We start from the raw sequence: 27,164 nt of genomic DNA, 5'->3' as shown, positions 1-27,164 counted from the left end.
TTAATAATTGATTTTGCTACTAATAATTTGTGTTTTAATTTCAGCTATGATATTTCTTTTTTGCTTTAGAGGTTTATTAAATTTCAAAAAATAAAAAGCTAAAATAGAAAATTAGAATAAGACGAAATGTGGGAGAGAGGAACAAGAAGGAATGTTTAAAAAGTGATATAAAAAAGCAAAGAATAATAAGAAAAATGTTATACTTCCAACTTTTTCAACATAGATCCAGTTATAACATAAAATATACTTGTTTTATTTTAACAAAAGAAAAAGATACAAAACTAAATATATAAAGATACACATATCAAATGATCAAATAACAATAATGTATATATCATTTCTTAATTTAATAAAACATATAACCCATAAATGCATACTTCTATAATAAAAAAATCTATAAATGAACATTCCTTGCTTTCAGATTAGACATATATATATCCCCATAATCAAAAGATATGAAATCCCAATATCAAAATTTCATTTTCATCTTTATTGAGTAAAAATTCCAAAAGTGTTTTCTATGTAGATCAATTGTGAGGTTTCTGTGACTGTAATCATATTTTTTTAAAGTATCTGTATATTCTCCCGGATAAGCCTATCCGTAAATAAGCTGACCCTCAATTTTTTTATACATTTTAATCTTCATAACTGGTTTATCTGTACGTGGCACATTTTTTTCATGGCCTTTTCATTAAAAAATTGAGGATTGGCTTATCTGTGGATGGGTTTATCCATGAGTATACATGGTGTGCTATTTTCCCCCATACTGTTTAGATTACTCTATCATGTACTGCGCTTTGCGCTGAAAGCTTTGAATAATTTTTTTTGCCCCAAATAAATATCAAATGGTGCAATAAAATATATACTTGGCAGAAGTTTCAATGAATACGATGACAAATGTCTAAATAAATATCCATGAGGCTTAGCAGTTAATCACTTCCAAGTTCTTAAGCTTAACATTTGGTATCCTAAATGTATACAAAATATGATTAGGTTTAATTGACAAGAACTTGCCACAATTAAACAGTATATTAACATTTAAAATCATTCAAGTATATCCAAAAAGCTTATTATTTGTTTATAAAAAATAAAGTATGAACAAAAAGAAAGAAAAGAAACCAAAAAGGAGATTAATCATCTAACATAGATTATTGTTAAAAGAGTCAAATGGTTTTTCAGATGTTTGTAGGGAGGGAACATAAATGCCATCCCTAAAGCTGTAAAGAATTTTGTCAATCTGAACTCAAGAGTTATACCAGTGTTAAAGCCATTAGTCATGAGAATGGATGTCCATTTGATAGAGGTGGGATTTATGTGTTGGGAAAAATCTGTTTGAAATATAAGGCTTTCAGTCAAGAATCTTAAAAACAAGTGAGTTGGTTCACCAATGTTAAATGAGTATAGCTTTAAAAGAGAGCCAATATAGTATAGTGGTCATTATACTGGAAAAATCCATCTTTAGCTATGGAAACTCAGAATGATTTTAGACCAATCATTATTTCAAGGCCAGCCTATCTCACAAATACTAATTATATCAGTAGGATTTTTGTACAATAATTTGCTTGCTTATATCCCATCTTTCTTTATACTTCCTTCTTCAATTTTTCCCCAACAAGCTTGTGAACTAGGGGAAGTAATAATTCAGTGAGGATATCAATCTAATTTATCAATGCATATGTTACTGACTTAATCTTAACTGGTTGAGTTGGTAAAGTATCTTAGAAGCCCCAATGGCAAATAACAACAACAACAACAATAATAATAACCAGGAGCCTCATAGCAACTTTTCTAACTAGCTGATTTGCATTAAAAGGTATAACCTTTTGTGAACTACAGCTTAAGTATATAGATGGTCTTTGATTTACAATCATTCTTTTAGCAATTGTTTAAAGTTATAGTGGCACTGAAAAAAGTGACTTATAACCAGTCTTCGTACTTGCATCCTTTGCAGCATCCCCCAGGTCATGTGATCAAAATTTGGGCACTTGATGACCCATATGCACTTATGATGGTTGAATTATAGCCAGGATCACCATTTGTAATCTTCCCAGTTGGTTTACAACAAAGCCAATGGGGAAAAAGGATTCACTTAACAACTGCATGATTTGCCTAACAATTGCAGTGATACACTTTTTGATCATGGCAAAATTGGACTTAACTCACTTGCTTGGCAATGGAAATTCTGATCCCAGTTGTGGTCATAAGCCAAGAACTACTTGTCTCACTTAATAAAAATTGACAGAAAAGTTCTTATCAGACTTCTGATTTTTGGGGGGCCACCATAGACTTACAATTATGCAAGAGACAGAGCTTCAAACATACAGTCTTGGCTCTCCTCTTTTGACTTTTTAAACAACTCCCCCCACCCCCAAACAGATATGCTTAAATCAGGATTTACAATATTTTCCTTTGTCTTGACTTAAATGGTCAACCACACCACTTATTTCTGGCTACTGTGTTTAGAGGTGGACTTAAGGGTTTCATGTATTCTCTCACTACCACTTATCAAGATCTATCAATCAAGTCATTGTGCACATGTTGTTTGAATCTGCCCAATTTAAATTTATTTACAAGCCATGCAGTCCCTGTGGATTTGAAGCCCCGAACTGGTGAAGGACACTTGTCGTTTCCACGTTTCCAAGCTAACAGAACAGGAAGAGAACAGAACAGGAAGCAAGGATAGAACTGCTTATGTACAAATCTCATCATCTTCTGGCACATCTGCAGAAGAGCAAATAGGAGCTTTGAACAAAGATTGAGTTATTTTAGGGATTTGCTTGCCTGCAGCTATAATCATTCACCACCCAGTTTCCTTTTAAGGAGTTTCAGCACCTGAAAGTATCTTTTGCCTAAAAAAAAGAATACATATCTCAAACTGAAACACACTTATTTTTCCTATGTGTTTCTTTCTTTATATACTTTTCACAAACCTAAAACACACGTTTCAAAAAAATTGATGGTATTCTACCAGGAGTTAAGTAGATGTTCAGCACTGCATTGGAAAGGTTGGCCAGACACTCCCATTTTATTTATATGTGCATAAAGTAATGTAGTATAAAGCAGGTTTCTTGTTTTTTAGATTTGTTGATATGTCCAAGCAAGTAAATCTAAGGAGGAAGGTGCCCAGGACACTCAAAAACTGAACACGGCAAAGATACTTGATGTTCTCCAGATGTTTTGGACTACAATTCCTTCTCGCCATTGATTACTGGATTCTTTCAATCTCCCAAATATTGGGAAGATACAGACTACTAGACAGATGTTTGGCGGTAGAACAATGAAAGTGAGGGAGGAAGACAGAGGGGCACTGACTAAACAATATGCCTTTAGGTTTCCTTAGGAATTGGCTGTGTTTGCCCAGAAAACTGATCCCAGACCATGGTTTACATCTGCCAAAAGGATAGTGGACATGTTATGGCTAAGAACTAAGTGTGAGTCGACCCAATGAAGAGTGAAAGCCTCAGCTGAGAAACAAAGGAAAGAAAAACATACAGGCAGTCCTTGACTTACGACAGGTTGCTTAGCAACCATTCAAAATTATGACCAACCTGAAAAGGGGACTTAACAACCCAAATTCAAAGTTCCAATGGTTGAGTCCTCTCTGTGATTGCATGACAAACTTTGGCAATATGACTGTATTCATAGCCATTTGCAGCATCCTGTGGTCACATGAAAACCAGTTTTACAGAGTTTTGGCCAAAATTGGCTCTTCTAGTTTTTGGCAAAACCACGCCCATAGTAAACCATTGGTTTGTTTAACAACCATGGATTCACTTAATTACCATAGATTTGTTTAACGAATACAGTGCTTTGCTTAACTGCAAAAAGGTTGCAAAATCGGGTCAGTCATATGACTGACATACAACGGTAATGGATAGGCTATTGTTAACCTATTAATGATCTGCTACTTTATATGTGATACCCTTTAGTAATAACAGGAAAATTGGAATGCACTTTCCTAATAAATGAACAAGTCCATAACGCCAACGTTTGTCCTATTGATGTGTAAAACTTTCCAGGTAGATAAGCATGAAAATTGTGAAGCCAACTGTAGCATCTGCCTTGTGATGAATTCAGGATTCATATCACAATAGAGAAGCATGAAAATTGTGAAGTCAACAGTAGCATTTGCCCTGGGATGAACTTCCGATTCATGTTGCACTTACAATACACAAAACATAAAAAAAAGAGTGGGCTTGTTTTTTCCTTTAAAAGTTTATAATGTAAATAATAATTCCCCTATGATGTACAAACAATTGGAAAACATATAGTAACAACACTGCGAAGTCATCATGGAGACAGTGGGAAATCTGCAGATTCTCATAGCAAATGAAGAATTTGGCCAATCCTTCCAGATTCTAAAATGGGGAAGGAGGTCTCCTGCAGTTTGTTTATACTTCTCCTATGTTAGGCTCCCCTCCTCTTCCACAACCATGGGTTGCTCCTCCTGCTCTTGTTCCGGGTCTCCAGGAAGCATGCTGGTGACTGTCTGGAGAAGGGATTCAATTTGCTCTTCTGTAAGCCTCTCTTCACTTTCTTCCACAATCTGCAAAGGACAATGATTTAGTATCTTACCAGTATGTCCTGATCACCCTTTTACATGCTAACTTCCAAGTTTAGGATGGACCTAATTCACAGAATTTGCAGCTGGTACAGCAAGAGATTGTCCTAAGACAATAAAGCTGACATTATGCAGTAGATGAACAAAAACCAAACAACTTTAACATTTAGCAAGGCTCAGAAAAACTCGGATAAAATTAAACCAATTACTACGAATCAGAAAACAGTCAACTAATCAGGTATTCTAAGGAACAGGCACAGAGAGGCCTCTCCTTCCCTGGTAAGGAAGGGCATTTCTACAGATAAGACTGTTGGCACTGATAAGAGCTTTCCCCACCTAGGCACTGAATGAATGCATTAGTCAAAGTTAGGTACTGTCAATATCTGGATACACCCTGGACTCAAATCTTATAATTGAACCATTTATCCTAATTTCTGGGCCTGAGCTCTATTGGCAGGAAGGCTGCACTGAACTCATTTGCAAACAATTTGCCCTTGTGGCTCCAGGGAGGTAGAAACTCTCACTCATGTCCTCATACAGTGTCTTTTTATGATGCCCCAAGATGTGCTATGATCTCCCCAGTCATCTCCAAATTTGAAGGTAACACTGACAAAATTTATGTTTATTATTTTTTAAGGGATGCTTGTCCCACACTCACATATCACATACCCTCATCAAGTCTTGCAACTGTGCAAAGCCTTTGATTAAAGATAGCATTTGATTGTCCCTATTGTTTCCCACCCATTAACGAATTGTTATATCAAACGATTTCTCTTTTTTATTGTAAAAGCAGATCAAGGATCATTTAATAAAGGTATTTGATTTGATCCTAATTTTTGGAACTCCTTTGCTTTTCCCCATCTCCTGCTTTTTAATATCCTGCTCAATGGAAAGTTTTAGAGAACTCAGGAACCTCTTTGGCCATTGGACTATTCCAGTTCAGCCTTGCTCCACTTGGGATGCAGCTTGAATGTACAGGGAAGCATTATTTCTTTCATGGAGCCTGGCCTTGTAGTGATGAAACAGCTGACATTTCCTAATGATGTTATAAACTATAGTATATTCCCAGAAACGTCATCCATGACAGGCATGTTAAAGACGAGGGCTCTAACTAAATACAGTCCACTGGAGAAAGAAAGAGCAATCTACTCCAGTGTTCTGTCAAGAAAATCAAGTGGATGTGCACAACCAAGACAGCATCAACACAATTTTGAAGCTTGGAAGGCATGAAACAATCTACTGGGCAAGAGCGAAGAGCAAGGGCACTGGTGCTTATAATGTGTTGAATTGAAGCCAAAGGAAAGCCCAGCTCCTGACTGCCCAGAAGCAAAAGGAAAGGTTGAAGCAGCGAAGATATATCTCCCATTGGTCCATGGAATGTCAGACTATGAATTAAGGCAAAGTTGATGTCAGAACAGAAATGTCAAGAGTGAATATTCACATTCCGGAAATCAGCAAATTGAAGTGGACTGAAATGAGTCCCTTCACATCAGAAAAGCAATAGATCTTCAATTGTGGGTTAAAATCTCATTGAAAAAATGAGGCTAGCTGTTGTTGTTGTTGTTATTGTGTAAGTCAGTGCTTGGATACAACCCTCCCACAAATGAGATGATATTAATCTGAATTGAAGGTAAGCCAGTTATCAAATGACAAATCCAGTATAACAGTTCTATGACAATTTGCAACACCATATCAAAAAAAAGAGCATAATTCTAATTACAGTGTAGAAATCTGAGATACTAAAGCTGCAAATAGAATCTGGGCTGACAGGAAAAATAGGTCACATATGAATGAATGAGACAGATAGTTCTGCTAAGAAAATTAAATGTTTGCAGCACACGCCTTATTCCGAGAAGCTAAAACATAACTCCACAGATGGCCATCATCAGACGGACAAGTCTGAAATCAAACTGACAATATATTCTAAAGGCAAAAATGAAGAAATTCTATACTGTCAGCAAGAAGACGTTGTGGTGCTCACTATGGCTCAGATCACACACTTCTTGTTGCGCAGTTGCATCTTAAACCAAAGAAGACAAATAAAAGATCTGACTGGTATGTCAGTCTATTCATTTTGATACCGTGATGAAGGTAAAGTCTAAATTTAATGGATTAAGGTTTGGTAACTAGAGTGCCTGGAAAAAAATCCATGGCATTATTAATGCTGAAGCAAAAAAAAAAAAACCACACCAAACCAACCCCAGAAATGCAAAAACAGTTGTCTGTTATGCAATGAAAATAACCGAAGGCAAAATTAAACACTACAAAATATCTGAGAATAATTAAATAGGAAAGACAAGAGATATTTACAAAACGCAGAGAATTAAATGTATTTGACAGACAATCCTAGTAAAATGATGTCCACCACAAAGAGTAAAAAGCAACTGAATGACTGAGCAATGTATCACAGTTTTATTTTTTCCTCACCATGCATATCGTTTCACTGAAAACGATAAGAAATTTCTGATGCAAATACTCAGATCTGCCTATTAGATCTGCCTAAGAATAGCAAATGGAAATTCTTAGTCACACCACAAAAGCACATGAAATCCCTTCCTCTTTAAACAAACAGCTTTGGTCACAGCTAATGCTCTTTATGGATCTACTCCTCTTATCGCAGAGAAAAACAAACTTCCTCAAAGGCAGGCCAAGCTTTTGTGATCTTTAGCTTTTTGCATCTAAGCTATCGAAATGACTCAGATATTGGATCCTAGAGGAGGACATTTTACACCATTGGCTTCAGTAGAGTTGTCCTTTCCTACTCTGAAGTCTTCTTGGATTCAAAGCTCCTGCTCAATTAGGAGGTGACAGCTGTGGCCAGGAGGGCCCTTGTACAATACGGATAGTCCTTGAATGACGATCACAATTGAGCCCAAAATTTATGTTGCTAGGCGAGACATTTGCTAAGTGAGTTTTGCCCCATTTTGCAACCTTTCTCACCACAGTTGTTAGGTCAGTGTTTCTCAACCTTGGCGACTTTGAGTCCTGTGGACTTCAACTCCCAGAATCAACTCAACTCCCAGAATTCTGGGAGTTGAGGTCCACAGGACTTAAAGTCGCCAAGGTTGAGAAACACTGTGTTAGGTGAATCACTGCAGTTGTTTAGTTAGTAAAACGGTCGACAAGTGAATCTGGTCTCTCCATTGACTTTGCTTGTCAGAAGGACTCAAAAGGAGATCACATGACTCTGGGATGCAAACTGTCTGGATTTTGATCATATGACCACGGGGATGTTGCACGTGTGAAAAATGATCATGTCACACTTTTTTCAATGATGTTGTACCTTTATGTTGCTGCGAATACAGGTAGTCCTCGACTTACAAAAATTCATTCAGTGACCACTGGAAGTTACAATGGCACTAAAAAAAAGTGTCTTATGACTGTTTTTCATACTTACAACCGTTGCAGCAGCATCCCCATGGTCACCTGATCAACCTCCTGGCAAGCAAAGTCAATGGAGAAGGCAGATTCCCTTAACAAATGTGTTACTAACGTAACTGCAGTGATTCACTTAACAACTGTGGCAAGAAAGTTGGTAAACTGGGGCCAAATTCATTTAACAATGGTCTCACACTCAGCAACAGAAATTTTGGGCACAATTGTGGTTGTATGCTGAGGACTTCCTCTATTGTTGAACAACAATTTCTGGCCTTGGGAAGAACTCAACAGGTGGATAAAAGTCCCAATTTCAATCTAAACATCTGGGTGACTGTACAGCAAATCATAACAGCAATAATAACAAACTCTTCAGTATGGTAAAGATTTGAGCTAAGCTGATAGAAATGATTGTTTTTCCCTACTTAACTTTTAAATACTTGAAAGAGAGCAAAATAGATACAATACGTTAAAAAAAAACTTATGCAGGTGAAGCACATTGCAACATTGAATTATTTTCATCTACTTCAGTTAAAGTCAACAGCCTTGACTGTGTACCTAGGAGCTATTTTGGAATCAAAATATTTTTATGAAGAGGATTAAACCAAGAGTGATCTCTTGTTTTATTTTCCATCTCCTATAAACTAATACACTTCCTTAAATGTGGAATAAAGCAGATGGAGAGCTTGCCTTTTTGCTAAATCAATGACCTAAGAACTCCCACGTCTTCTACGAGAGCAGGCGCCACCTCAGAACATTTGCTTCAGCTATTCATTTTCTTCTGAAATGAACATTTTATTTGCTCAGGGAATCGGAGCAAAGGATGTATCAGTCAATATCCATTTATTATGCAGTTCTCAGAGGTTTGTTAGAAGGGAATGATGCAGCCTGGAGAGGAAGTTGAAGGGGGTGGGAGAGATTGAAAATAAACAGAGAATATTGAGAGAAAGGGACCACATAGTGTTGGAGATCTTGATTAAGGGAAAGGAAATTTATCTAATTGACTGGGTATTTTGAACTTTGCACATTTTAATAATTCAGAATAATGGTAAGTATGAATCCGTGATCAGAGAAACTAATGGGAAAAAGAAATGTATGAAGTTCCTAAAAAAGAAAATATTTAAAAATGGGGATTGCCAGAAAAGCATGAAGTGTCTATTTTCCTCTTCAGAGCTGGTATATGCAAGTTCAGTGTAGAGAAGAGCAATAAAAATGATGAGAGGCTTGGAGGCTAAAGTTTAGGAAGAATAGATAAAGGAATTTGTCATGTTCAGCCTAAGTGAAGATGGAACGACAGGTAACACAGAAACAGCAGAGCTAAAGTCATTTTTTTTTCCTCAACACTTTTTCAATGACCAAAGAACTAGACAACTGTTTTATGACAATCTAAAAGGCCAAGGTTAGAGTGAGACCGTATTTATATTTACTTTGCATGGGTTTAAAGCTTCAGGGATCAGACAAAATGCAGAGCATGAAAGAACTTTCTGATGGCCTGATCCAAGGGTCGGCAAACTGCAGCTCTGGAGGCTCTTTCATCCCTCTGCTGGTCAGCTCCACAACTGATAGGCCTTTCGTTTAGGACAGGTAGAGGAAAAAGGATGCCCGCTAGGAGGAGACTGTGATGGGGAAACAGACTTCTGGTCGGCTCCAGAATTGAATTGGGGGGGGGGAGGGGGGCTTCCGGTTAGGATCTTTGTGGCTCTTTTGAGTGTTTAAGGTTGTCGATCCCTGGCCTGGTCAAATGTTTATGAATTACCTTGAGAAAACCAGAAGAACCAGTGAAATACCAAGAGGATAAAATTCCCATCTTCAAATAAAAGAACAATGGAGGATCTAAGAAATTACAGACCAGGTAGCAGAGCATCAAAACTAGACAGGTTCTAGAGTCAACAATGAATAGATCATTCAGTAGAAATTTTTAAATGTGCTGGCTATCAGAAGATAAAACAGCAGCATCTCATTTTAATCAGACAATTTTCAGAGATGGTAGAGATTACTCTACATATAGTATACCTTGATTTCAACAAAAAATGTGATAAAGCACCTGACAAAATTTGGATTAAGTTAGGAAAGTGTGGACTTGATGACATGTTAATTAATTGAGCATGTAGTGGGTTTAAAAACTGGTTGCCAGAACCAAACTGGCTTCTAGATACATTGCTCTCCATGACGATCTGATTTTATTGTACATATTTCTTTCTGTCATATTTGGACTTCTGTTGTGCATAAAATAGAAATCTCTCCTTACAAAACTGTAGCTATTTTATGTGTGTTGGCACAAAGGTCCAAAAACCACAGTCTGCTCCTGACCATTTTATTTTTACAATTAACCTGGATATAATTACTTTGCTTCAGCATTCTTCTATGGCTTCTTGTTTATTTCTTGATATTTATTTATTTAATTTATATGGCTGCCCAAGTCATTCTCAGTGACTTGGGTAGCTTACATAATATATTTTAAATATAATAACTTACATTACAGTCTTCTAATATATTTCCAGCAGTGGTGAGTTCCGGATCCCGTCACAACCGGTACACTACGACTGGGCCGGGCATCTACCACATGCGCGCGTGCTGCTTATGCTTGCGCACCCACCACCTGTGATCCTCCAGCTGCTCAGTGGAGTAGTGCGCAGACGCCCTACGCTGACTGCGCATGCGCAAATGGCCCGGTTGGGTCAAATACAGCTCAGGAACGCAGGTGGGTGGGTGGGCCCTCTGAAGCACCATACTGGAACTGAGTCTGTTGCTTCCAGCAGGCACCGGTACGCCCGTAGCAGGGCGTACCACCCACAACTCACCACTGATTTCAGGACAATTTACAATACATAATCAAATAATAACAAACTTTTTATAATAAAATGATATAATAAAATTCCAAAATCTAATAGTAACTCCTCCTGGCAGCTCCTTTCCCCACCTTTGCCAGTCCTTCCACTGCATCTGTTCAGGTGCTGCATCACAGCTGCAACCCCTTCACAACCAGAGTAAACAATAAAATAGGCTGAAGAGAAGAACAAAGGCAAGAAAAAGGATACCCAGACTAGAATTATATCAATCCCACTATTGGAAAATTGATAAATCTCCTTGGCTGATTTTCTATGTTCAAAGCAATGTTTTAGAAGGTGGCTTTGTAACTTACCAGCTGGATTTCAACAGCAGTTGCAGGCCTGTGGTTGAGTAGTTGCAGTTTTTCTGCCCTGTACCCAAGCAAAGGACATAAATATATATAATTTAGGGATTCTGGTCACAGGAGTGAGTCCACATCATAACAAAACCTTGTCCACAGAACATCCAATTTACTTCAGGGTCTTACTTACAGCCTGGCCTTAGCAGTCAGAAATGCAATAATGCGAGAGCTTGAAAATTGCCATTCCCACATCTGTAATCCATTGGAATTTACTGGTTTATAGGTTCTAAAGCCCTCAATGACCCTTTGTTCAGGAACATTCACAATCCACTGCTCTTTCTGAACCCAGATTTCAAAAGCTTGTTTCCATAGATCAGGGGTCTCCAACCCTGGCAAGTGTAAGACTTGGGCCAGCTGGCTGAGGAATTCTGGGAGTTGAAGTCCACAAGTCTTAAACTTGCCAAGGTTGGAGACCCCTGCCTTAGATGGCCCCAAAAGGCTGAAAGTGTATTTCAAAATCCTGTGCAGCACAATAAAAGCATTAAGGGTCAGTTTCACATCCTTGGTTACCAAGATAGTCAGAAGACAGAGATGCCCAATTTATTTGGTATCAACAGCTGGGTGAATTTTTATCACTTTTATGTAAAACAATTATTTAAACCAGTTTGTTTTTTTTCAACCATGGATTCCTTATAAAATTAAGTTTTTGTAAACAACATTTAAACTAAATGAAAACATAACCCAGGATACATTTATAATTACTATTACTTGTATATGTCTGGGCTTTTTTAAAGGACAGAAAGAGAGTTTAGGAATTTAAATTATGGTGTAACAACCCACAATAGAAATGAAATAGCAGAAAGAGATGCTTGCAGCACTGCTGGAAAAAGATGAAGAACCTAATCAAACATGGAGAAGAATCTTTATTAAGGTATATATAATAAAAAGGGACAAAATATAATTATTTTCCCCATTTTATTGTGTCCATGGATTGCTTTCTAGGAGCCCTGTACAAAGTGATTCAGTCCCTCTTAGGGAGAGATTGGTCAGAAAATCTTCTGATAGGCTGCTCTGAAGATTATTCAAGTAATCTGTTAAGGGAAATCATTAAAATCCACCTGAGATGAGTTCCAACTAGAATCAATACTAGAATAACAGAGTTGGAAGGGACCTTGGAGTTTTTCTAGTCCAACCCTCTGCTTAGGCAGGAAACCCTACACCACTTCAGACAAATAGTTATCCAACATCTTCTCCAGTCCTCTAATCATCTTTGTTGCTCTTCTCTGCACTCTTTCTAGAGTCTCCACATCTTTTCTACATTGTGGCGACCAAAACTGAATGCAGTATTCCAAGTGTGGCCTTACCAAGGCATTATTAAAGTGGTATTAACACTTCACGTGATCTTGATTCTATCCCTCTGTTTATGCGGCCTAGAACCGTGTTGGCTTTTTTGGCAGCTGCTACACACTGCTGGCTCATATTTAAATGGTTGTCCACTAGGACTCCAAGATCCCTCTCACAGTTACTATTATTGAGCAAGGTACCACCTATACTGTACCTGTGTATTTCGTTCTTCTTGCCTAAATGTAGAACCTTACTGCAACTATGGAGGTCCTATTGAGTTAAGTATTGTCTGGCTTGATCTGAGAGAATTTTTACTTTCTTGGTCCTAAGGAAGCAGAAAGGGTCCTCAGGGTTGTGAAGGAAGTCACATGTATATTAGATTCACATTCTTCTAAATTGATTAAAGTCTGCAGGGAGACAATGAGTGGTTGAATCTAAGAGGTGGTACATTAATTCTTGAGTGAAGCGATAGTTAGGCTTGGGGTTAGGGATACAATGGTACATTTTCTTCTCAAGTACCCATTGTTGAACCAAACAATGCTGGGTAATTTCTGATAAATTTCCAACTTTCCTTTTCTAGGGAGGACATTTGAAACTTTGATTCATAAAACACTGCTGCTATATTAATTGTACAGTTGACTTTTGGATGCAGTTCAAAGTGCTGGCCATCACCTATAAAATCCTTCACTGCATAGGGCAGGGGTATCAAACCTGATTTCATTGAGAGTCACATCAAGGTTATGTTTGATCTCAGGGAGCCAGAATGGGCATGGCCAGCTCAACATCACTCGTGTTGGGCTTGTGGTGCACCTGTGGTGGCCTGAGCACTCTACCAGCAAAAATGAGCTCCTGAGCTCCACTTTTGGCTGTAACGGCCTCCTGCAACACTCTGTCAGTGAAAACCCTCCTGAGCTCCATTTTCATTGGCAGAAGCACCGCGGGCCAGTCCTTCACTGTTTCCAGGGCAGCCCCCAGGCCAGATCTAAACACCCCACGGGCCAGATCTGGCCCATGGGCCTTGAGTTTGAAATCCATGACATAGGGCCTGGGCTGGTCTTCAATGACCTTTTTTCATCAATAACGTTTGATAGGATTGTCATGTTCAGAGTCTCATCATTCAAGCAGTGTTATTTTGTGGGACCCAGGAAATGTGTTCTTTCTATCACTATGCCTGTCTCTGGAACAACATTCCCCCACCGTTCTCCCCCCCTCCCCAATATGAATCTAACCCTGCTTGTCTCTGAAAATACCTCTTCCCTCCACACAGGATTAGGAGATTATCAACTCTTCTCAGTGCAATATGTTTTAATTTTTTAGCTTATTATTTGCTGTTTTTAATTTTTTGTTAGCCAGCCTAAATCGCGTGGCAAGTCGGTGGCCATATATATATAATTTATAAATAATAAAACCACCCCCCTGCTCAGTTCAGGATCTCTTCTAACATCTTTAATAGATGAGCATCCAACCTCTGTTTGAAGACTTCTAGCAAAGGAGAAGTAATCTTCTCACATGGCAGCTGAAATTTAGTCTGAAAATTACATTTTTGTAATTTTATTCTGATGGTTCTGGTCATGCTCTCTGGGGCAATACAGAGTAAATTCATTCCTTTTTTTCCTTCATATATTTTAAGACTGTTACTGAACAATGAAGTATTCTATATTTCTTCTCACTTGTCTTTTCCATAGGCCACACCCACACAGACTTTTTGACTGTGTTTTGTTTCCAAACCTATCTAGGCATCTTCTGAACTCATTGCAATCTGCGTCTACTCTATACAATGCCAAGACGGTGCCAATCGCATGGGATCTGACCAAGGCAACACAGAATGGAAGAGTTATATCTTCTCTTCTGGACCCTATGCTCCTATTATGGTTATCAAAAATAGCTTTTGCTTTTTTAGCAGTTGCCTCACTTTGCTATTTTCTTCTCACTAATATTGTGAATCGGCTTCATTTTTAGCTGCTCCATTTTGGCCATCACTATATAACAAAACTTGAGTCTGTGCAAGGGGCTACTCCTCCTTATATCTGTTTTCTGATTTCTAAGATATTATTAGATGAAAGTGCCAAACCTGTTTTACTCTATATGAACCTGGACACCTGGATTACCTCTGAAATGCTGGAAGTACCTGTAAATATGACATGACAATTAAAGGCACAATGGTCTTTTTTTCTTTTTTCGCTATATCAGCTAACTGTGGGGAAATTATTGATAGAAGAGAATTTTTGTAGCTCAGGTTGCTCTGTGGGATAGTATCATCATATGTTACCTAGTCTGCTAATGACACATCTGCAAAAAAATAGCCAAGCTCAGGAAGCACCAAAAATTACTCACCTACCATGAAGAGTTGCTAAATAATATAAAGCACTATATACATCAACCTTCCCCAATCTGATCTCCTCCAGACGTATAGAAATTGCAATGCCTCACATTGCCAGCCAGGAAATAAAAATTATATTAAAAGATTGTTTTTGTTTTTTTTAAAAAGGAAAACCATATTTTTTTAGAGCTGGCCTTCCTATAACAATTATATTGTCAATGGGCGCCATCTAGAGGTACCAACTACTAATGTATGCTCTATACAGAACCTGGATGACAGACCTACATGTATAACTGAGCATTGTAAACACAGATGGAGAATTTTCAGTCTCCAGATGTGATTCTCTGTAGCTCTTACTATCACTCAGCATTAGCAAAGCAAGCTGGGGCTTCTGAGAATTTTTGTTTTAGCAACACAAGTAGAACCATGGATATCTAACTTGGTAAACATTAAGATATAACATGAAATGTTCTTCCATAGCACAGAATGCAAATCGAGAGCCCCCAACTTCAGCCATACGTTTTCTGGATGCCTTTATGCAGACTCCTCTATTTGCTGGAGAGGTCAGAAGGATAACCTTGTAATATCTGATTTATTCTTCAGAGGATTTTTAAAAGCGAGTGTGTATGTTTGTACATACATACATGTCATAAAAACATATTGTTTACAAGGCTGTAGCTAATTTATTCATTTTTCTAAACTTGAATTCTGTTTAAAAAAAAAAAATTAGAAGGAGCCAAGGTGGCGCAGTGGTTAAATACAGCACTGCAGGCTGACTGCTAGATCAGCAGTTCAGCGGTTCAAATCTCACCGGCTCAGGGTTGACTCAGCCTTCCATCCTTCCGAGGTGGGTAAAATGAGGACCCGGATTGTTGTTGGGGGCAATATGCTGACTCTGTAAACCGCTTAGAGAGGGCTGAAATCCCTATGAAGCGGTATATAAGTCTACTGTTATTGCTATTGCTATTATAACAAATGGCAATGAGTGTGATGATATAATCATGCAAATATCATGATTACTTATAAAAATCAAGATCTCTGGGGCAGGTACTGAATCACAGCATTAATGTGATTATATCAAACTACTAGCTGAATACCCATGCTTCACTACGAAACCATGTGATTGGGCTAGCCTGCAGGCTGGATGATTCATGCGCTGGCCATGCTGATATAGGCCAACTGGCAGTTGGAACAGACTTCCTTTCAGGTGGGGAGGGGAAGTAGAAGTCTAACTCCTTAGCATCGATGCATGTTAATATAATACTGTATAAGGAATAGTGATAATCTGATGGTCATTTCGAAAAACTCCTTTCTTAATGAGCACCTAGAAGCCAAGAGGAACATAAGTATTGAATTTCAAATTTGTAGGCTCTATATTTCTGGAGATTTCGTGATGATGCATGAGTGGTATTTTGCTTTTATATATATATAAGATATATTATTTTTTATTACTGTTGTCATTTTGGTGTCGTCACAATTTGCTGCAGACATCATTGTGGAAAATGGTAATAAGGTTTATCAAAAACAATTACACAGATCAAGTGAATGCTCAGAAAGACAATATTGTTCACCATTGGAAAACTACTGTGACAATTCTTACAATTCTCTTCACAGCTGTTTATTTTGTTATAATATTTTTAGGCCAAAACAATTACAATCAAACTAAATTGACCACAAATAGTCCTTGCCTAATTAACCAGTCACTTGGCAACTGTTCAAAAGTTACGATGAACTCCCTGAAAGGTACCTAACAACCCAGATTGAAGTTCCAATGTCCGTGATAACGTCAGCAACCCTCCTGCAGTGATGGCTGTTTGCAGTGTCCTGGGGTCATGTGACTGCATTTTATAACTTTTTTTTGCCAGAAACTTTATATCCGTTTTCTAGCAGAAAACGCCCACTTCAAACAATGAGTTTGTTTAACGATTGCGGCTTAATCACAGTCGGAAGGCCCAACCACTTAATGATCACATAAAAATGTGGTAAAATCTGACTGATCACATGATGACTTATTAATGACCAGCACAACTTACGATGTTAATACAGGCTCAATTATGGTCATAAATCAAGGACTAGCTATTTTCTGAAGGATTTATGACAGAAATTGACTATTTTAAAGGATTTGGGAATAGAAAACAAATCTGAGAGAGAATTATTACATATTGAAGGGAGTTTTGCAGAGAGAAGTGCCAATGAGAAGTTTCCAGATCCATACAAACAGTCTAAATCAGGGGTGTCAAATTCAAGGACTGAGGGCCACATCTGGCCAGCAGGGTACTTAGATCTGGCCCGCAGGTCCCTCATGAACTCCATTTTTGCTCTGGCAGAGGGCTGGAGCAGGCTATCGCAGCTGAAAATGGAGCTTGGAGGGCCACGCACAGCCATCCCAAACTCCGTTTTTGCTGGCAGAGGGCGGGAGCAAGCCATTGAGTGACATGAAGCTGGCCATGCCTCCCAGCCCCACCCCCAGATCAAACACACCCCTGATGCCCCAGCCAAGGTGGCGCAGTGGTTAAATGCAGCACTGCAGGCTACTGCTAGATCAGCAGTTCAGCGGTTCAAATCTCACCGGCTCAGGGTTGACTCAGCCTTCCATCCTTCCGAGGTGGGTAAAATGAGGACCCAGATTGTTGGGGGCAATATGCTGACTCTCTGTAAACCGCTTAGAGAGGGCTGAAAGCCCTATGAAGCGGTATATAAGTCTACTGCTATTGCTATGCTGCCCTCCACGAAATTGAGTTTGATACCCCTGGTTTAAATGCTTGTCTGGTATTTCCGCTACTTGCCCAAGTAATGAGATAACATTTTCCTCAGCTTTTAAAATGTAAATTTCTGAATGTTTATTTGTTTAATTAAAAAAAGGCTGTTGGGCATGTAGTGCCCCTGCTAGTCAGAAGAAGATAGATATTCCTGATAATGTGCAGACTGCCAACATTCCCAATGCACATTCTCTTAAAGGAGAAATGTTCTTTATTATATATGCAAAGATAGATAACCCCAGTCCCTCTTTCTATTGCTAATCTGTAATATTAATTTAAACCAATCAATTTTGTTTATAACCAGAAGGCCCAAAATCAAATTACAAGCATTAATTAAACTTGATGTTGGATAAAAGTTTAACAAGCAAAATATTTAATAAACATTATATAGTAGACTTAAATCCCCAGTTCCCTTATTAAGTACACTTAGTCCTTGATTTACAACAGTTTGTTCAGTGACGGTTCAAAGTTACAACAGCACTGAAAAAGTGATCATTTTTCATAGTTATGACCTTTGCAGCATCCCCATTATCATGTGATCAAAATTCAGAAGCTTGGCAAGTGGTTCATATTTAGGATCTTTGCTATGTCCTAAGATCATGTGATCAGATTTTCTGACCGTCTGACAAGCAAAATCAGTGGGAAAGACAGATTCACTTAACAAACAGGTTACTAACTTATCAACTGTAATGATTCATTTAACAACTGTGGCAAGAAAAGTTGTAAAATGGACCAAAACTCACTTAACAAATGTCTCATATAACAACAGAAATCTTGGGCTCAATTGCGATAAGTCAAGGACTACCTGTAATTTAATAAATATTTCCATTGCTAAGTGATGAAGTCATAAAGTGTGACTGCTTCACTTAGCGATGGCAATCCTGTCATTAACTGAATCCACAATCTTGACAAATTGATTTTAGGTTCCTTCATACAAGTCTTTTCAGATACAGCAATTATTACTTTTGCCACAGTTAACTAACTAATAAGAACTTATACTGTCTCATATTTGAAAGTACTGAGTATTTACTTAGGCTCTTTGAATTTAATCTTCAACTTAGATATAATACATTTTTGTATCATTAAATACAGTTTTACCTCAAATATTATTACAGTAAACTGTTACTTGGGATTTCCCATAAATAAGTAATTTATCACATTTATATGGCCGCCTATTTCACAAAAAGTGACTTTATGTGGGCCCTGGGCAGCATATAATAACATCTACTATTAAAACATACTACAAAGGCAATAAAAACAGAAAACATGAATAAAAACAAAATCACAAATGGGAGAATATCACACATATTACAGCTGACTTTCTTGCTCCCTACCACCAGGGGATCTCCTGGTGTGAGTTGAAAGCATTTTTATGAACACCAATAATTCAACATTATTATGAACAGTTGGGATATATTTAATCCAATGCAAACATTTCTAATCCATTGTTGCATGGTGTAAATTTTAACTTACTTTGTTAGCTTGTGATTTTTCAGTGCTATGAGGAAATCTCTTACAATCTCAGGACTCTGGAACTTGCATGGTGTCTTTGATATGTATTTCAGTGTCTAAAAGGGCAGAAAAAGAATTTTCCATATTATTCCCGCTGCAATGGAGCAGGCCATCTTCAGTTGGGAGTTATTTTTTTCCTGGTTTCAAATGCTGCAAATAATATTATTACTGTGGATGTCTAAAGTCAAAATGTTTTGCTTTGAGTTTTTTTTTCAGCGAGAGCAATGAGCTTGTGAAAACTGTTATTTATTTCATTTTAGTGGTCATGAACAGTTTTAGGATGGCAAAATAATCCACATCTGATAATACACTGGAGTAAGACAAGAAAAAATATGAGAGAATATGATACTAAGGCTTAAGAAATGAAATGTTGTGATAGACGGATGTAATAGAACTATAGGAGATTATTATGGCTCATCGTAGAGTCACTCAATATTCAGACTGGATTTGATTTTTTTATCCATTTATTAAGTCATTACAGGTAGTCCTTGTCTTATAACCATTCATTTAATGACCATTCAAACTTACAAAGGCACTGAAAAAAGTGACTTATGACCATTTTTCACATGACTGTTGCAGTATATAATTAAAATTTGGATGCTTGGCAATTGTATTTATGAAAGTTGCATGTCCCGAGGTCATGTCATCACCATTTGCAACCTTCTGACAAGCAAAGTCAGTGTGGAAGCTAGATTCATTTAACGACTGTGTTACTAACTTAACAACTGCAGTGATTCACTAAACAATTGTAGCAGGAAAGGTCAAACTCACTTAACAAATCTCTGTTAACAACAGAAATGTTGGGCTGAATTGTAGAAATAAGTCGAGGATTACCTGTATTATTATTATTTTGCTAGCTATAGTATTCCAGTAGTATTATAGAGATATTTTGGTTTTAAAAATATGAAAAATATTTCACTTATATATCCTGTTTTCAAGGATATATTTTATTTATGTATCCCACCTTTATTTAATTTAAAAAACTAAAGCAAGGCAGTGAACACATCCACCATGTCTTCCTCCTCCTATTTTCCTCAGAATAAAAACCATGTGAAGTGAGCTGGGCTGAGAGAGAGTTACTGGCCCAAAATCATCCAGTTGGCTTTCATGCTGTATAAGAACATGAATTGGGCTACTTCTTTGAATTTTTCTTTTAGTAAATAGCAGGGTGGATTTGATTTAAATCAAGTCAATTTAAATCAAGATTTAAAATCACTAGTAAAAAGGCTTGATTTAAATCATCTCGATTTAAATCATAATTTTCAAAGAGCAACTGTCATAGCTGTCCCGCAGCAGCTTTCCTCCGACCTGCTGTTGACTCAAAGTCCCACTATTGCAGAATATACAGTGTCGTACTACATAACTAAGCTCCATTTCATGCTGAATAAACTAAATTATTAATGTATCTTAAATAGAAAACTCTTTGGAATTTTTCTCCAAAAACATTTTATTAAAATAAATTTGATAAAAAGAAAAAAAAATCCAATTTAAATTTTAAAAAATCTGATTTTTTTACTTTAAAAAAAATATATTATTGATTTTTACCCACTCTGGTAGATAGCAGAATTACAAAAGATTCCTCTTCATGAAAGTAGGCAAGTGGGATGGAGAAAGAAAATGCAACAAAGCACGAGATTTTTCCTCATGTCTTGTCTTAACTTACTTCATACGTGATTGTGTTCAGATTCTGCTGGGCAACACTCTGCTTGCTCTTCCCAGGCTCTTTGCACTGCTGCTTCAGATCGGTCAACAATTTGTAGACCTGGGAAGGAGGGAATAGCTTTAAACATCTCCAGAACTTTGCAGTAAATATGTGGCAGAAAACCACTTTAAAGTAGCAATATGGTAAAAGGCCATCTCGAGGACTAAAGTACCCTCCTCCATGAAATATTTTTTATTTATATATTAAATATGTATACTACCTATCTCACCTGAGTGGCTCTGGGTGACTTCCATTAAAAATGCTCAATATCACATATTCCTACCCATCTAGCCAGGGGTGCGATACTACCGGTTTATAAACCGGTTCGCCAAGCACACCTAACGTGCCTGATGCGCACTGCGTGCATGTGCACAGTTCACGGGAAAACAACTGAGGCGTGGCAATCCACTCTGCCGTGCCTATCAGCTGGGCTAAAAAAACAAGGAAATATAGGTGAGTATAGCCCAAGGGGGGCCCACCTGAAGGGTGGAGCGAACTGGCTCACTCTCAGCTGATCTTCGGAGCTACCGGTTCGCCCGAACTGGGCCAAACCAATAGAATCCCACCTTTGCATAGAGCCTTCTGAAAGGCCTTAAATAAATGTCTCTTTACCCAAATGTTGGGCTAAAGTGAATCTGGAGCCCAATATATGTGGATGCACAGATTGTGGGTGACTTTTGTTTTCTGGGGCCTGGAGTTATTTTTATGTTGGTTTTGTGGTTATTTTGTGTTTTATTATGTCCCTGTGAATCACCCAGGGTATTATTAGCCTTGCCAGGTAGTCAAGGCAAGAAGGAAGTCCAGAAGTTCTAACTTTATGGTAAAATTATATTAACAAAATCTTGCAAGCCTGAAAGAATATCTCTTCTCCCTCATCTTTAAAATCCAAGAAACCTAGAAGGGTCTGAAATGTATGGCATACCCTCATTCCTCCTGCTGCCTCTTATCTGACAGTTGTCAAGTCTGGGGCTCTTCCTCCTGTCTCTCAAGATCATTCCTAAATACTATTACATAGTATCATTGTATATAAGATGGGCATATACAGTACTTTTTGGATTATAAGACATACTTTTCCTTCCCTAAAAGAGGGTGAAAATGTCTGTCTGTCTTATACATCGAATATGAACATTTTTGGCTTGCCAAGTCTCATTTTTGCCAAAAATGGGCCCGTTTTTTGCAGAAACAGGGTGCACATAAGGTTTGGGAGGCCTGCCCTGTGGAGGGCAAAAACTATTTTTTTTCTTGTTTTCCTCTTCAAAATCTTGGTGCGTCTTACATTCTTATAGTCCAAAAATATGGTATGTTTTTTCATATATATTAAATACCTATAAATAAATATTACGAGACATTGGAAAATCCTTTCCAATAAGCCAATTAGTTTCCAAACATTTAAACTCAAATTACCCCAGGCTTTAGACTAGTGAAATCTATTTTAGGTACATTCACTATAAATCAGTTAAATGCATCCTGAATAGCTCCTCAAGAAAATGGGCAGAAAAACTAAGGAAAAAGAAGCCTCCAACAATGTATTCCGCTCAAGATTTTCTTTCAGTAGTATAATTGGAGCTTGCATTTGCTACAAATATTCTTAAGCGTTCGTGATTTCAGCTAATTTGAAGGAGCTTTTTTGTTACCGCTATTAAACAAAGGAAATTAGCAACTCTTTGCTGATCTGTAATTCATCTGGCACAATCTAACAACCCTCCATTATGGCTACATTTTAAATTATGGCCACCCTCTTTTATGGCTACCCTTTAAATCAATTATTTATTACTGGAGATGGATACATTTTGAATGTCCTATTTTAACATTACGAAAGTTTAACATTTTATTGACAGGATCTATTTTCATTCAAGAGTAGGTTTCCCAAGGCGTGTTATAATTCCCATTGTGTAACAGTAACTCTATGATTTCTGTTTTTGCAATTATTAAATACAGAGAGAGATGCCAGTCTTTTAAGAAGGAAATAAATGAGGAGACACCAATTAAGGTGTGATAAAACAAATATAAAAACACAAACATAAAATGATTGGCCAGTCCAGAACACTTACATTACTACCCTAGGCTCCATCATGAAGGAGGTGGTGTATTCCTGCCCATTATATTGCAGCCTCAGATAATGGTGGCTGAGGGACATAGATCAAGTTCAGATCTACTGAATTACAATACTGTCATGAAAACAAAATTCACCCTATGAGTAACTTTTCAGAACACTACAAATCACATTACCTCATAATTGCTGAGAAGGGCTGCATTTCCATCTTTCCTATGGAAAAAAAATCCAAAGAGATTGTAAGTACAGTGATACTTTAACAGGACAAGTATGGAGAAGCCACCTTAAAAATCCATAACTTTCTTCTAAAAGTTGAAAGGAAGATGGGCACAGAGCTAAGCTTAATTAGAGGAAGGATTTTACTTATAAATCAGTTTTAAAATTGCATTTAATCTGAAACTAAGAATAAGTGTACCATAACTTGCAAAGACTATTGAAACCAAATCTGTTTACGGACTTGCCGGAGACCTGCCTGCTCTTGTTTTTTATTGAACTGCATTCCAATTAACAGCCAATAAACTCATTTTATTTTCAGAAAATGAGTAAAAAAAATCAAGATTCCTTTTTTAAAAAAAAATCACATTCACTAATCACAAATTAGCTACACAGCCTCGGGACAATGAGTACAGCTGGTTAGATAGGCAGCAGAAAATATCACTAGCATTTACAACGGAAGGGAATGACACTGTTTTCAGGTCCCCCGTTGCAACATACTTAAAAAATACAATGCATTATGTCAAGCACAGCCGACTGTTTGAATAGAACCACCACACTCATCACTTTCAAACAAGTTCAACAACTTTTCCACAAACTTCCATAGGCTCTAATGTTGTCTTTACAATGTACTGGTTGAGTGGACAAGAAAAGGGAGCCCCTTCTGAAAATATGCTGAGTTCGAGTTCTCATTGCATTGTGTGGATACAAGAAAAGCTACAGCAATTATGTTCATACATAATCACGGACACAATCATTTCATGGAAAGTGTTTTTGTTGTTGTTGACGGACGTATATTCTCTTTTGTTGGTGGCGTTATTTAATTCTTTTGAAGGTCTTTGCATTCCATATGCATCTGGAGAAATCAGAGTCCCCGTGCCCAACTGCTATTGTAAGAAAAAATAATCAAAAAGAGTAATAGATCCACAGAAAATTATTCTCAATTGACCCAAAACATAGGAGATGAGTGAATTGGCTCACTTTAGAACAAATGTTGCATGGTTTCAGAGGATTTGAGGGGGTAATTTGGCCCATGTCCTTGTCTGCTGGGTAGAACCACTGCCCACATGAATTTTTAAAAATGTTTTGCCATCTTTATCACTGCATCGACACTCAGCATGATGCTAGCTGATATTTTCCTCTCTTTGGCCACAATGCAAAATACTAGGGAAATGAACAAAGAATTGTGGGATTTCTAAAGAAATAAGGATACTTCGGTCTGTAAGAAATAGTAGTTCCTCTCCATTTGTACCTTAGATCCCATTCTTTTCACTACAGCGATATGATGGGGAGTTTTAGCTTTAGGATAATTAAAATTAATATTCCCAAACATGCCCAATACATCTTTCAAATTAAATAGATATAATTTATTTATTTTTAAGCATTATATTTAGAGAGAAGGCTATGGAAATTTATAACACTGACATCAACTCTAAGACCAGCTGCAACATCAAGGGCTCATTCCAAGAGAGGTGTCTAGGGCAGTGTTTCTCAACCTTGGCGACTTTAAGTCCTGTGGACTTAAAGTCGCCAAGGTTGAGAAACACTGGTCTAGGGCATCAGTGGCTATGTGGAATCCAGCACCATCACTAGGGCCAGGAACACAGTCAATTAGCACACAGGATGAAGGCCCTCCTCATCTAAACGGGGATGGGAGCATTGAGCCCTGAGGCACACACACATTAGCGGCCTCAGCCACAATCTCTTTCCCCAAATCAGCACTGACTGGAATGGCCCCAGGGAAAGAATGGTGCCTTCATTGGTGGACCAGAAGGATACTATGAATCAAATATTATGACATCAAAAGGCAGCTGAGAGATCAACCAGGATGATATATACCTTGTCTCTAGAAGTAGAGTGAACACTGTTGTCTAAACTCTAATTGAAAAGGCTTCACATAATCGTGGGCCCCTTGGAGCTGCAATTCCATTTTTCAGCAATCTTCCCAAAAAAGGATGATTAAAGTGTGCCTAACTTGTTTAAAATCACTATGTCCAGCAATGTCTTTGAAAACTGGCAGATGGCCCCTTTCCCTCAAGGAGGATGACATGATCACATAGACCTAAGAACAGGTCACTTCCTAAGTAGCCTTCACAAGCCAGGAAGGTCTTCTCAAAGACCATGTCCACTTCCTTGGAGTCACAAGCTTGTTTCATCTAAATCCACAAGACAATGCCTCAGGCACCTCAAAAGTCAGAATCCAACTCCAAGCAAAACAAGTGACTTTATATATCAGATAGCTAGATTATTTGTCACAACGGCCTTGGTCCAGCAGCTTGTCTTTCCCCCAGCAGGAAATAATCCTTTAAACAGGGTTGCCAGGAGGGCTATACAGACATAAGAACAGAGAAATAAAGTTTTGCCATTCTTAATGCCACAATATAACCCCCAACATATTGATGCTACCTAGTCTGGGTAATGTGCCTTAGATGGATGCCCTATTCTAGGAACAACTGCCCAAACCAAATCCATATTTTATTTATTTTTTACTCCTGCTAATTAATTAGAAATAATCAAATAAAACAACAGTAACATATTTAACTTCCTGCTTGCTTGATCACAATAATGTCTATAAATTGCTTATGGGTAACTATCAATCAGAACATTCTTCTCAAAACTGCACTGAAATCCTATGAATATTTATTTTTTTATTAGATCTTGTTCTCCCAGAAGCTTGGCCTATCAATACGATGCTGCAAGGAAGCAAGCAACCACCACTAAATTAACTGGGATTTACTTTTGGATATATAGTAATTACTTTTTAATGTGTTAACTGCATACTATTGCAAGTTTTTTTTTAATTTTGTCATATGTATGTGTATTTTCATTAATGTACAGAAGAGCAATGTGTACCTATTTAAATATACAAATATGATTGTACGTACAGAAAACTGTTTTCCTCCTATACAGCTTCTCAAACTTCTCAAAAAGTGGCAAAATAGATCACAAGTCTGGATTCAGAGATGGTGCCAAAAAAAGCCATGCAGAAATAAATATAGTTGTTACGTGTATTCCCAGCAAGAGAATCTCCACCACAGCAGGTGGAAGTAAGCAACTGAATTTGGCCAATGCCAAAAAATGTAAGTAGAGCCAAACCTGGATTTGGATTGGAGACCCTAGGAAATGTTAGGGTTGTAGGCAACACCAAGAAGTAATAATAAAAAGGTTAGAAAGCCATGACAATCTATCTACCCTGCTGTTGCCAAATCCTCTCTGGAGCTGTCTCCAGAGTGCTAGAATGCCCGGAGATGGATAGACTAACAATGGAAATAAAAGAAAGAGGAGAAACTGAATACCATTTGATTTGGGAACACATGGTATAATTGGTTAGAGAATAGAAGTAAAGATTAAGAATGTAAAAGTAAATTAAGAGGAGACAAAAAAGGTTAAATATATAGTGACGTAACAATAATAATGGCATATTGTATAAAATAGATAGGTACATGGAAGGAAAGGAAGAAAAATGTAAATAACTTGTATGTACCTATGAGATCTACTGATATCGGAGCCTTGCAAAGATTGAAATTGTGATATAAAATGAAGAAAAATGTTTAATAAAAACTATTTGGAAAAGAAAAAGTAATGATAAAAAGGTTAGAAAGCCTGTTTGCCAAACCCTTTCTGCAGGTGTCTCCATGAAGTCATCAGCACTGAGGCTCGACTCAAGCCTTTAATTTACTCCACCTTCTCGTAATATTGAAGGACTTGCTAGTCATTAATATACATTAATCTGGTTCCCTAACCGTATCATTTCCAGGACTTGCACAAGGAAGCTGAATCCTGAACTAACTAGCGGGCTACATTCGCACAACCCGCTGAACCGCTTGTTTGTTTTTTTTTTAAATAAAAACCAAGCCAAGAGGAGGAGCCACGTCTGCAGAAGGCCGAAGCAACCGCGAGGGCTTTAAACGAGCCGGGGAAACGCGTGTGTGTGCATGACCGGAAAGCAACGACGGTTCAGACCCGCGCCCGGTGCTTCTCTTTCCTCCCTGCTTTTGAGTGAAATCCCGCCTTTCTCTTGTTTTTAACCCTTCAGTGGCGGGGAGGGGGGATGCAAGTCTTGGTGGCCTAAATAAGCCCAGTTCGCTCGCCATCTTACACTTCCATGTTGCCCTTGCAGTCCACGGGCAAGTCCGCACCGCCGTCAGCACCTCCGCCTCCACGGCGCCCTCCTTGCGCACCAAGAGGCCGCCCG

General features: G+C 37.9%; 1 protein-coding gene across 1 annotated transcript; it reads right to left on the bottom strand.

The window, feature by feature from the left end:
- Nucleotides 1-1,238: 1,238 nt before the first annotated feature.
- CRCP (CGRP receptor component) lies at nt 1,239-27,164 on the bottom strand. The gene is made up of 6 exons (XM_032216410.1): nt 27,069-27,164; nt 22,933-22,969; nt 20,665-20,763; nt 18,963-19,057; nt 11,079-11,136; nt 1,239-4,546 (listed from the first exon to the last, which is right to left on the bottom strand). The coding sequence occupies exons 1-6, from the start codon at nt 27,074-27,076 to the stop codon at nt 4,403-4,405; spliced, it is 441 nt and encodes a 146-aa protein (XP_032072301.1). The 5' UTR covers nt 27,077-27,164; the 3' UTR covers nt 1,239-4,402.

The sequence above is a fragment of the Thamnophis elegans genome, chromosome 4 (genome assembly GCF_009769535.1).
Source record: "Thamnophis elegans isolate rThaEle1 chromosome 4, rThaEle1.pri, whole genome shotgun sequence".
NCBI classification, from domain to species: domain Eukaryota; kingdom Metazoa; phylum Chordata; class Lepidosauria; order Squamata; family Colubridae; genus Thamnophis; species Thamnophis elegans.
Note: the sequence above shows the minus strand (reverse complement) of the source record. Positions and strands in the feature narration are given on the sequence as shown.

Coding starts and splice junctions, on each gene's coding strand:
- CRCP (XM_032216410.1), bottom strand. Junction 19,058..20,664: donor TGAACACAATCACGTATGAA/GTAAGTTAAGAC, acceptor CTGCCCTTTTAG/ACACTGAAATACATATCAAA. Junction 4,547..11,078: donor CTGCTGTTGAAATCCAGCTG/GTAAGTTACAAA, acceptor TGTCCTTTGCAG/ATTGTGGAAGAAAGTGAAGA.